The sequence below is a fragment of the Trichechus manatus genome, unplaced genomic scaffold (assembly GCF_000243295.1).
Source record: "Trichechus manatus latirostris isolate Lorelei unplaced genomic scaffold, TriManLat1.0 scaffold00126, whole genome shotgun sequence".
Lineage (NCBI taxonomy): Eukaryota > Metazoa > Chordata > Mammalia > Sirenia > Trichechidae > Trichechus > Trichechus manatus.
The window spans coordinates 4,573,078-4,586,262 of NW_004444062.1; the positions used below are offsets into that span (position 1 = coordinate 4,573,078).

At 38.0% G+C, this 13,185-nt stretch overlaps 1 protein-coding gene across 3 annotated transcripts in view; it reads right to left on the reverse strand.

The window, feature by feature from the left end:
* Nucleotides 1-13,185, reverse strand: part of N4BP2 (NEDD4 binding protein 2) — a 104,057-nt gene that overhangs the window by 68,583 nt on the left and 22,289 nt on the right. For all 3 annotated transcript variants that reach the window (XM_004384658.2, XM_023738929.1, XM_023738930.1), the window contains exons 2-3: nt 8,341-8,681; nt 2,445-3,603 (exon numbers count right to left, since the gene is read on the reverse strand). In XM_004384658.2, coding sequence (XP_004384715.1) covers nt 2,445-3,603; nt 8,341-8,566 — 1,385 coding nt within the window. In that variant the 5' untranslated portion in view covers nt 8,567-8,681. The remainder of the gene's footprint in view (nt 1-2,444; nt 3,604-8,340; nt 8,682-13,185) is intronic.

Genomic DNA, 13,185 nt, shown 5'->3' on the forward strand with positions numbered 1-13,185 from the left:
GAAGAACACCAAAGACACAAGGAAAGTATTAGCCCAAGAGACAGAAAGGGCCACATAAACCAGAGACTTCATCAGCCTGAGACCAGAAGAACTAGATAGTGCCCGGCTACCACCAATGACTGCCCTGACAGGGAACACAACAGAGAGTCCCAGATGGAGAAGAAGAAAGGTAGGTGCAGAACTCAAATTCTAGTAAGAAGACTTAATGATGTGACTGAGACTGGAGGAACCCCGGAAAACATGGCCCCGGGATTCTCTATCAGCCCAGAACTAAAACAATCTCCGAGGCCAACTCTTCCGACAGGGATTGGACTGGACTGTGGGGCATAAAGTGATACTCTGAGGCGTGTGCCTCTTAGCTCAAGTAGATACAAGAGACTATAAATAGGCAGCTTCTGTCCGGAGGTGAGATGGGAAGGCAGAGGTTAGGAGCTGGTTGAATGGACATGGGGAATCAGGGTTGGAAAGGAGGACTGTGCTGCCACAGTATGGGAAGAGCAATTAGGGTCACATAACAATGTATGTATAAATTTTTGTATGGAAAAAAGTATATAAAAAAAAAAAAGTAGCACAAAGTAATAAAAGGCTCTCTAGAAAAAAAAAATTCTTACCCTCATTGAGCCTAGCAGCCCTGATGGCACAGTGGTTAAAGTGCTTGGCTGCTAACCAAAAGGTCAGTGGTTCAAACCCACCAGCCACTCGGGGAGAAAGATGTGGCAGTCTGCTTCCATGAAGATTTACAGCCTTGGAAACTCTGTGGGACAGTTCTACTATGTCCTATAGGGTCACTATTCCAATGAACGTTCACATGATCCCACCTTCTAAGACTCCTATATTTATCCTCTTCTCTTATTTCTAAATTCCTCCTTCTCTGGTACTTCTTCTTTTGCCTTTAAACATGCATATATCTCAGCTATCTTTAAAAAATTATAACTACAGTTTAAAGATTGCTTTCAATTATTATCCAACTTCTCTCCTTACCTCAAGTGCTTCATTATACATGCTTCCTTAATCCTTTATGTCTTCTACCCTCACACACAACAAAATTGTTTTTCAAGATACCTATTCATGACCTTCTTTCCAAATAAATCCAGAAGCCTTTTTTAATCCCTCATCTTCCTTGAGCTTGCACACAGGTTTAATACTGCGGACTATTTTCTTCATGAAAATTCTCACCTTTTATGTCTTTGAACGACCCCAGTTACTTCTGCTTATTCATTCAAAAAATATTAAGTTTCTACTTTGTGATAAACACTTCTTTCCTTCTCATTCTCTAAGTGTAGCTGCCACTGACTGGATGGGCCCTCAAACCTGTTTGTCAAAACTTACAGCTCTGTCACCTTTTAAGGTACCACCTATAATTCCAATCTCTTCCATAAAATATAAAACCATGACTGATTGTAAATTCATATACTAAATTTGAATGTTTTATTTTTATTATTGTTATTAATCAATGAAAAGACTATAATACAGGTCTATGGAAAAATATGCTTATAAATATATGAGCAGAATATGTGGAAATTTACAGAAAGATAAATCCAGACATAAGAAAGCATATCAAAAACCAACTGAAAATGAGCTTGTCAAGGACATTCTCCATGTATACATGCATATTCACTAACACTAAATATATCCAGGATCAAAAAAAAAGGCCTTGCTGAGAATAGAGAAGGGTAAACAGTTAAAATTTGGAGAAAGAAAGAAAGAGCTGGCAAATAAAATACATTATGTATTAATCTTCTGGAATTTAGAGGATAAGGTGGGATGGGGGACAATGAAAACAAACTCTTTAAGGAGTGTCCCTGAAACCACAAAAAACTGCCTCTAAACTGGCTCCAGACCAAAGCATCCACAGATTTGTCTACAACCTACCATAACTACAAAAGGGACGTGGATGGATACATGAAAAAAAATAATGGAGGGTACTGTATCTGCAACAAACAAATTCCTTGAAAATTTGAAGTTCTCTGACTGCCCATGATTCATCCTAAACTCTCTTCCTTCAAATTACACATTTCTAAAAGTAGTATTTAACAACATGCTACAATCTCAAATTTCTAACTACCAGTAGAATTCTTCTATTTAAAATCTCCTTTCCATGAATTCAAAATCTATTAAGGTTTTTCAACGCTATAATGCCATCCTTCTCCCAGTACATAGCTTCCACATAAAGCTATTTCTATTAACTCCACATGTGCACAAGCTTGGAATCATCTTTGATTTTTCTTTCTCTTCATTTTCTCAAAAATATACTGAGATGAAAATGAAAATGTCTGGACTAAACAGTGCTATTAGCTACAAAGTTAGAAAAAATAAGTAAACGGAAACATTTTAGGGGTTATCAACATCTCTAGTAAGCAACGTATTTCCTATATTCACAGTATCTAATATAAATGTCTGTGTTCACACATTATATTTGTTTTAAACTCAATTAAACCTCATACCTTGCCAAAAAAGATTTTCCTGATCCCGGAAGCCCTCTGAGAAGAACAAGAACTAGTCCAACATAAGATGTTTTCTTCTTTCTTACACCGTGAGAAACGGGAGTGTCTTGTACTTGATAAGCACTTGTTCCTTCTTTATTTCTCCATACCTTGGTTCGGGAAGTATGAGAAATAACTGGGGATGGAAACATGTAGCTGACGGGTCTCCAATGTGTAGCTGTGTTTACAACAGGAGTTACAAACCCTTGGTTTCCTTGAAATGGGTCAAAAGCAGGAACTATTGGACTCCAAAATTGTGAAGGTGAACAAGGAGGCAGTAGTAAAGGGAGAGGGGTAAAAAGTGGACAGCAATTCACATCCTTCCCCTTTGGTGGCAGTTCAGTAGGTTTGTGCTGCTTGAAAATGAACCCTTCAGAAGGTACTAACACATCGGGAGTAGAAATAGATTTTTGATCCCCGCCTGCACCCAGTAAATCAAGCTCTGGATTTTGCACAGAAAGATTTAAAGGAGCCTGAGATTCATTGGCATCCAAGTCTACAGAGGCTTGAGAGAACTGAGTCTCAGCACACTCAGATTCTAAAAGCTTTTCCTGTCTCTGATTGAGATTGCTACAACCCAGGATGCAGTCATTTGCTACATTTAAAGAACTATTTACAAGGGAATCTGCTGGACAGTTATCTTCCAATGTCAATGTGTTATCCTTTAAGAAACTTTTGGACTCATTCAAAACTGAATGTGAAGTTAAGGAGTTTAAACTAAATGTAGAGGCAGAACTCTCTAAAATTTCATTGTTCAAATCCTTATTTTGTGCAGAAGGAATGGGAGTCACACTACTTGAATCTGAATTTATACACTCACTTGGGTCACTCAAACTATGAACATCTTGCAAAGGCAAAGATGAGGACACTTGGCCTTCAGGAGAAGAGTCCAGTGTCTCAAAAGCATTCTCTACGAAGCATTCAAGGTCTTCAGTTAGCTGCATATCCAAAACAGAATACATTTTTGAATCCTTATTGTTGTTTTCAGGACACTTTTCCATTATATCACTTCCTGCTACACTCTCTTGGTTCTCAGAAGCTAGTAAGTTTACTGAAAATGATTCTTCTTTCTTGGCATCAGTAGCAGATAATTCTAATAGACAATCCATGGCATTTTCAACTGTACAAAAACAATAAAAATAACAAATTATGAATGTATTGAAAACAGTAAAATAAAATTTGATAAAAATCCAGGTAAAATTACAGTGGAATATAGAAAAATTGGTAAATATTCAACTCATTTTTTAAAAATTAAATATTTTACCAATATAACAAAGGTTAATCTGAAATAGCAGAAGATTTGAATTATGGAGATACACAAGGTTGTTACTTTCAGACAAACAGTAATAAACTAGGCTAAAATACTGTCATCAAATAGATATTCTCTGATAAATCTGTTGAGCAAATATGTAAATATCTGCAATTGTATGTACAGGACTATGTATAAAGGCCCTAAAACCAGGCCATTTATTCAACAAATATTTACTGACTTTCCTTTGAAGTATTAAGCATTTTAAGTATTCTCCTAGTAAGTCTAATTTATATTTAAGCATTTTAAGTATTCTCCTAGTAAGTCTAATTTATACGGTCCATGCTATAAATAAAAAATATAAATAAAAATATAAACATAAAATCAAAAATATTTATGAGCACCTACTACATGTCAAGGAGCGCCGGTGGCGCAGTGATTAAGCACTCAGGTGCCAACCGAAAAGTTAGCAGTTCGAACCCACCAGCCACTCTGCAGGGGAAAGATGAGGCAATCTGCTTCTATAAAGAATCGTATGAGGCAGTTCTACTCTGAGAGAAGCCCTGGTGGCACAGTGGTTAAGCGCTTGGCTGTTAACTGAAAGGTCAGAGGTTCGAACCCACCAGCCTCTCTGCAAGAGAAAGTTGCGGTAGTCTGCTCCCATAAAGATTTACAGCCTTGGCATCTGGGGTCTTAAAAGCTAGCAAGCGGCCATCTAAAATGCATCAATTGGTCCCAGCTCACCTGGAGAAAAGGAGAATGAAGAACACCATGGACACAAGGAAAGTACTAGCCCAAAAGACAGAAAGGGCCACATAAACCAGAGACTTCATCAGCCTGAGACCAGAACTAGATGGTGCCCAGCTATCAAAGTGACCGCCCTGACAGGGAACACAACAGAGAGTCCCTGACGGAGCAGGAGAAAAGTGGGGTGCAGAACTCAAATTCTAGTCAACAGACAACTTAATGGTTTGACTGAGACTAGAGGGACCCTGGAAGACGTGGCCCCCGAGCTCTCTGTTAGCCCAAAACTAAAACCATTCCCGAGGCCCACTCTTCAGACACAGATTAGACTAGACTATGGGACATAAAATGATACTTGTGAAGAGTGTGCTTCTTAGCTCAAGTAGATACATGAGACTAAATGGGCAGCTCCTATCCAGAGGTGAGATGAGAAGGCAGAGAGGGTCAGGGGCTGGTTAAATGGACCCAGGAAACCGAGGGTGGAAAGGAAGAGTGTGCTGTCACCGTACAGGGAGAATAAGTAGGGTCACAAAACAATGTAGGTATAAATTTTTGTATGAGAGACTAACTTGAATTGTAAACTTTCACTTGAAGCACAACAATTAAAAAAAAAAAAAAGATTTACAGCCTTGGAAACCCTGTGGGCCAGTTCTTCTCTGTCCTATGGGTCAGAATCGACTCGATGACAATGGGTTTGATTTTGGGTTTACTATGTATCAGACATAGTTTGCACTTCAAGTGTTCAAAGATGAGTAAGGCACACTCTTTACTACCCTCAGGAGATTTTGCTCTCTAGTAGAGGAGACTAAAGACAATTACACTATAACATAATAGGATAAAGATTAATAACACATATTTTTAATAATGTAAAAATGCCATTGCAGCTTACAGGAGAGTAAGGAAGGATTTTATATAAGGTGATATGTGAAGTGGGATTGCAGATTAAAAAGAATTTTGCCAGACCCAGAAGAGAAAAGCAAAGCCAGTCATGACAACAAACAGTAGGTTTAAGGTAATAAGAGAAGTTAGCTGGAGTGTGAACACATGATGGTAAGGTGGATGAGAGAAGGAGCTAAAACTAGAGTGGGAGATTGGATGGAAAAGGGGAGAGTCCTGTATGTCATGTTAAGAAATATCCATTTTTATTTTCTAAAGAAACTCAACGGGAACATACCAGCCATAGCACCTAACGTACCAAGCCTTGGGCTAAAAGCTTTATGCACATCACCTCACCGAATCCTCAAATAATACAAGTATTTTATTCCTAGAAAATGGATAAAGAAAATGAAGTTCAAAGAGTATACTAATTTGCCCCAAGTCACACAGATAATAAGCGGTAGAGCCAGGACTAGCGTATCTGATTCCAATGCTGAGCTCTTTAAGTTATGACACAAATGGGAAGGCATTAGAAATTTTAAGCATTTGAAATTTGATTTTTTTGTTTGTTTGTTTTACTTTGTTTTAAGGAAGATAAATCTGGAAAAAGTACAGCACAGTAGCTAGCAGCTCTGGGTATGGAGTCAGAACACACCAGTTTCCCTACCTGCTGGCTATGACTTTAAACAAGCTATCCCACCTCCCTAAGCCTCAATTTTCTCATTTGTAATATGGGGGTAACAAAAGTACCTATCTCACAGGGTTGTTGTGAGGATTAAATGAGATAATCCATGAGAAAGTGTTATGCACAAGGCCTGGCACCTACTAAGTACCCAATTAACGTTCCCTTAAGAAGAAACACAAAGAGGGATTTCAGGGGACAGGCCTGGCAGAAAAACTAGTTAGGAGATTGTAGTAATACTACAAAGGGTAGAAGTCCTAAAAATGGAAAAAATAAAAGAAAGCTAATATGAGACATTTCTATGAGGAAATCTACAAAAGAAGAGATCAACCAAACAAAATAGAATAACATGTACATAATGAAAAAAAACATTAAGTTAAAATAAATCAAAAGATCAAGATAAATCTCTGTATTACAGAAAGTCCTTACACAGATTGTTGGAATATATTAAAACCATGATATAAAAAAACTATAAATAAATGCATAATGTATACATGAACTAATGAACAAGTATGTACAAAAATGTTCAACATTCCTCTTTATCAAAAAACAAGTAAATTAAGAAAGGGTGCAATTTTACTCCTATTAAAATCTTAAAAACAATACTTTACAATGCTGAAAAGGCTGTGGTGAAACTGCTATACTTATACAGCGCTGATAGTACTACAAATTGGCACACCTCTTCGGTAGGCAATTTAGCAGTATGGTTCCAAGAGCCTGAAACCGTTCTTACCTTCTGACCCCAGAGACTAAAACTTTGCGACTAAGAAGCCAAGAGAAGGAAAAAGGTATCTGTACCAAGAAATTCTCTGCAATATTAATCATTCATGAAAAACTTATATACAGTCAAATAAATTAGAACATACAACTCCGTAGAGTATTAGAAAACTATTAAAAATAAATATTGCAGCAACACTGAAAAAATGCTGTATTGTTAGGGTAAGTAAAAAAAAGCAAAATAAAAATTTCATCAGTGCCGTTATTCAAACTACACAAAAGTTCAAGCATTTATGAACAAGGTCTAGAAAAGATCCTGGGCGAGGGGGATACTACTTTTTAATTAGGATATGAGGGTAATATATTTTTCTTATATAATTCCCCATTGCTATGTTAGTGTATACGCAACAAAAAAAATTTTAAGTCATCAACATTAGAAAATAATAAATGTTCAACGCTGAAGCCACACTTCTTACATTCTGCACACTATGATTTCTGAGAATTATGTGGACTGTAGAAACCTAGTTTTCTGCATACACATCATAACACACCACAGTTTATCACACATTACCAAAACTTCCCAATCCAGAATTTTATACTAATCATGGCCAATCACAGCTTAGCATCAAGATTTAATTTACTCATACAGTCAAATTTGACAGAACTTCCCTCTGTCTGCAAACATATTTCTAAAAAATTTACTGTGATTTATTAATAACTTAGCATACTGAAGATTTTACTCCAACAGAAAACAAAAAAAACCCTCAATTTTCATGAAAAAAAGGGCCTATGAGCTACATACTACTATTTTTCTCATTAACTATCATTTTCTCCTTAAGAAAATGAGACCTAGAGAGATTAAGTGACAGAGCTAGAAATCCAATCCAGGTTTCTTGACTCCAAAATCAATGTTCTAAAATCACAATATTCTACTAGCCTCAACTGTTAATTGGCTCTTGGTCTCTTAATTACAACTATCTGTTCACTCAATAAGTAGTTAACTACACTCCTACTATAGGTCATTTGCTATTTTAGGGGCTGGATATACAGCAGTAAAACAAAAGATTTTTTAAAAATCGCTGTCTTTATGCAGCTTACGTTCTAAGACAGTGGTTCTCAACTGGGGATAATTTTGCCCTCCAGGGACATATGGCAGTATCTGGAGACATTCTGGTTGTCACAACTAGGGGGGAGGGGGTCTTGCTACTGGCAACTAGTGGGTAAAGGCCAGGGATGCTGCTAAACATCCTACAGTGCACAGGTCATCACAACAAACATTTTTCTGGCCCAAAATGTCAATCGTGCCAACCTGTTCTAGAGAAAAGATAAAAAGAAATAAAATGTGGAATATGATACCTATACATGCATCTTACATCTAGAATTGTAAATTTCTTAACAAGAACTATGCTTTATTTTTCTTTATATTCCCCATGATACCAAACTGAGTAACTTGCCCAGAACAGCTCAATAATCGATGAACAAAAAAGAAATGATAAGACAGTTCATTGTTCTCTATTACTACTGGTTATGGCATAGTACATGAAATCTTCAGACAAGATGCAAAGCGTTCAAACTAAACTTTTTCTCACCTTTGAAATCACATTCAGAAAGCATCAAATATACTACATCCGGATCCAGATCAGAAAACATCTCTGAAATACTGGTGAAGAGTTCGTCCTGATCAACTTGGATCTCACACGTGGAAGGAAGAGTAGTGGTTGGCTCCTCATGACTAGCATCACTGGATACAACTTCCTTAGAGTTTGCAGTCTTCCGAAACGGACTTCCCCCAAGATTTTTCCTTCTCCTTGGCATTCTGACAGTCAAAATTGAAAATGTTTCCCTTTTCTTATTTAAGATGTTTGATACTTAAGGCACACCTCCAAGAAAACAGGGTTTCATATCTTGCATACTCCAGCAGTATCAGGACCTAAAATAGAAAGCAAGTAGAAACGCTCGGACTAGTTAATTGTATTTCCATCCCTAAAATCAGGATGACATCTTTATAAAAACTCAGAAAGGACCATCAACTCTGGCAGCAAAGCCAAAAATCAGTCAAACAGTTTCTCTCTCTAAAATACTCAGGATTTTGTCAGGACTGAACATGTCAAAAACTAAGATATTCACAAAATTTCATACATTTTCAGAACGTGAGTATACTGTTTTAATACCAATATTTCATAAAATACATAAAACTATGTTCATAAATATAATTAGAATGACTACTACTGAGCACCTACACTTGGATATCTAATAGGCATTGTAAACATAACATCTCCAAAACTGATCTCCTGGTCACCCCCTTCAAACCTGCTCTTCCCAATCTTTCCCATCTGAGTTAACTGCACTATATCCTTCTAACTGCTCAGGTCAAAAATCTTGGAATAATCCTTGGCTCCTGTCATCCCACATTCAATCAATAAGCTAATTTTGTCAGGGCAAGCCCCAAAATAGACCCAGAGTATGATCATCCCTCAGCATCTCACTGCTACCACCCAAGACTAAGCCACCAGCACCTCTTGCCTTGATTATCGTAATAGTTTCCTAACCAATCTCCCGGCCTCCACCCTCACCCTCTTCAGTCTATTTAGAACAGCAGTGAGAGTGACTCAAACTACAGGTCAGATGATACCTCTCTTCTGCCGAACTATCCATTAATTTCCCATCTCATCCAGGGTAAAAGTCAGAGCTCGTTACCATGTACTATCATCCCTTAGTATACCCTTCACCCACTCCACTCAGGCCACACTTAGCCACCTCACTCTTTTCCAAACACACCAGCCATGCTCCCACCTGGGGATATTTACACCTTGGTTCCCCCTCTACATGAACGACTTCTCTCCTACGTATCTATAAGATTCCCTCACTACCTTCTTATCATTACTCAAATGTTACCTTCTCAAGAACTCAGCCCTCCAACACCACTTATCCCCTCTTCTCTACTTGATTTCTCTCCTTACCATTTATTACCTTCTAACACATTATGTTTTAATTATTTACTTATTGTATTTATTGCTCATATTCCCATAAAGTATAACCTACACAAGGGCAAGAACTCATGTATCTGAAGTAGAACTCCAGACAGGCTACTTGGCTTTCTCTATTTAGATGTGTCTAATAAACATTTCAAACTTAAATGCCCAAAACTCAATGTCTGATGTTTTCCCCAAAATCTATCCTAATCATTTGGTCTGGCTACCTCATCTTTCACCTGTATTCCTACAGTAGCCTCCTAACTGGTCCCCCTGATTCCACTCTTGCCCCCTAAGTCTATTTTCAACATTCCATCCAGAGTGATCTTTATTCAACATAAGTCAGATTAAATCAGGGTCTGCTCTAAACCATCCAGTGGTTCACCATGTCACTCAGAGTAAAAGGTTAAGTTTTTAGAATGGCTTACCTCCCTAGTACCTCTTCATATACCCTCCTCCAAGACATCTGCATTGCTAACTCTATCATCTCCTTCAAATCTCTGTTCAAGCGTCACATTCTCAACGATTTCTTTCCTGGCTACCCAATTTATAATCATATCATCCGCTGCCTCCAGTCAATCTCCCCTTTCCTGCTAACCACCCATTGCTCGTAATACCTTCTAACACACTATAAAACTTATCGTTAGCATTATGCTGAGTGAAATTAGTCAGTCACAAAAGAACAAATATTGTACGAGACCACTATTATAAGAACCCAAGAAAAGGTTTAAACACAGAAGAAAACATTTGATGAGGGTGGAGAGGGAGGGAGAGGGGAATTCACCAACTAGACAGTGACAAGAATTATCTTAGGTGAAGGGAAGAACAACACACACTACAGGGGAAGTCAGCACAACTGGACTAAACCAAAAGCTAAGAAGTTTCCGGACCACCACCAAACACTTCGAGGGAAAGAGAAGCAGGGGCGGGAGTCTGGGGACCATGGTTTCAGGGACATCTAGGTCAACTGGCATAACAAAGTTTATTAACAAAATGTTCTGCATCCCACTTTGGTGAGTGGCACCTGGGGTCTTAAAAGCTTGTAAGCAGCCATCTAAGATGCATCGATTGGTCCCAATCCACCTGGAGCAAAGGAGAATAAAGAACACCAAAGACACAAGGAAAATATTAGCCCAAGAGACAAAACGGCCCCATAAACGACAGACTCCATCAACCTGAGACCACAAGAACTAGATGATGCTTGGCTACCACCAATGACCGCCCTGACAGGGAATACAATGGACAGTCCTAACGGAGAAGGAGAAAAGTGTGGTGCAGAACTCAAACTCACGTAAAAAGACAGACTTAATGATCTGATTGAGTCTATAGGAACCCCAGAAGACACAGCCCCCGGAATCTGTCAATCAGAACTAAAACCATTCCCGAAGCCAATTCTTCAGACAAAGATTAGACTGGACTATAAAAGATAAAATAATACTCATTAAGAGTGTGTTTCTTCACACACAAAAGAAGACCAGATTTACTGGCCTGAAAGAGACTGGAGAAACCCCGAGAGTATGGCCCCTAGACACCCTTTTAGCTCAGTGGTGAAGTCACTCCCAAGGTTTGCCATTCAGCCGGGGATTGAACAGCCCCACATAACAAAACGGGACTAATGAGGCACAGCAGTCCAGGGACAAGGACTAGAAGCCAGAAGGGGACAGGAAAGCTGGTGATAGGGAACCAAAGGTTGAGTAAGGACAGTGTTGGCATGTAGTGAGGTTGTTAACCATTGTCATAGGGCAACATGTGTACTGTTTAATGAGAAACTATTTTGTTCTGTAAACCTTCATCTAAAGTAAGAATAGCAGCACAATTGGAAGAGCGTAGTCGATGACACTGAACTGTGCATGTAGAAATTTTTGAAATGGTGTATCTTTGGCTATGCATATTTTCACCAAAAAAAAAAACGGTCGAGAAGGGAGAGGGTTGACATGTCGTGGGGTTGTTAACCAATGTCATAAAACTATATGTGTACTAGTGTTTAATGAGAAACTATTTGTTCTGTAAACCTTCACCTGAAGTACAATAAAAATAAATAAATAAAGTGAGATTAGCCGCACAACCGAAGAATATAATTGATGTCACTGAATTGTGCATGTAGAAATTTTTGAAATGGTCTATCTTTGGCTATGTATATTTTCACTAAAAAAAAAAAAGTCGAGAAGGGACCGTGTTAACCAATGTCATAAAACAATATGTGTACTCACTGTTTAATGAGAAACCATTTGTTCTATAAACCTTCACCTGGACTACAATTTTAAAAAAAAGAGTGTGTTTCTTAGTTCAAGTAGATACACAAGACTAAATGGGCAGCTCCTGTCCGGAGGCGGGATGAGAAGGAAGGAAGGGATAGGAGGAGCTGGTTGAATGGACACAGGAAACCCGGGGTGGAAAGAGGGAGTGTGTTGTCATATTATAGGGATTGCAACCAGGGTCACATAACAACATATGTATAAATTTTTGTATGGGAAATTAACTTGAGCTGTTAACTTTCACCTAAATCACAATTTAAAAAGTTAAGAAAAATTTCTTTAAATTTATCATATCTCTCTCCACAATCCAGAATTGTACTGTCCAATATTATACAGACCACAGCATATGTAAATTTAAATTAATTAAATAAAGTTAAAAATTCTATATATTATGGTCAGATAAAGTAGATTTCAGAGCAAAGAAAATTACCAGAGACAGAGAAAAACATTATATAATGGTAAAAGAATCAATCTACCAAGAACACACAGCAACACTAAATGTGTGTTGCATCAAACAGAGCTACAAAACACGTGAAGCAAAAATTGATAAAACCAAAAGCAGAAATAGGAAAATCCACAATTATAGCTGGAAATTTCAAAACCTCTCTCTCAACAATTGATAGGACAACAAGACAATAAATCAGCTAGCATACAGAAAAATTCAACAACACCATCATTTAATACAGAGTCATTATACCAAAAAGAATTGGTTGACATTCAACCATTTCAGGAGGCAGCATATGATCAGGAACTGATGGTACTGAAGGAAGAAGTCCAAGCTGCACTGAAGACATTGGTGGAAAAGAAGGCTCCAGGAACTGACGGAATACCAACTGAGATGTTTCAACAAAGGAATGCAATGCTGGAAGTGCTCACTATGCCAAGAAATTTGGAGGACAGCTACCTGGCCAATCGACTGGTAGAGATCCGTATTTATGCCTATTCTCAAGAAAGATGATTCAACTGAATGCAGAAATTATCAAACAATATCATTATTATCACACTTGAGTAACTTTGCTGAAGAGCATTCAAAACCAGCTGCAGCAGTATATCCGCAGGGAACTGCCAGAAATTCAAGCCAGATTCAGAAGAGGACATGGAACCAGGGATTGCTGATGTCAGATGTATCTTGGCTGAAAGCAGAGAATACCAGAAAGATGTTTACCTGTGTTTTATTGACTATGCAAAGGCATTCGACTGTGTGGAT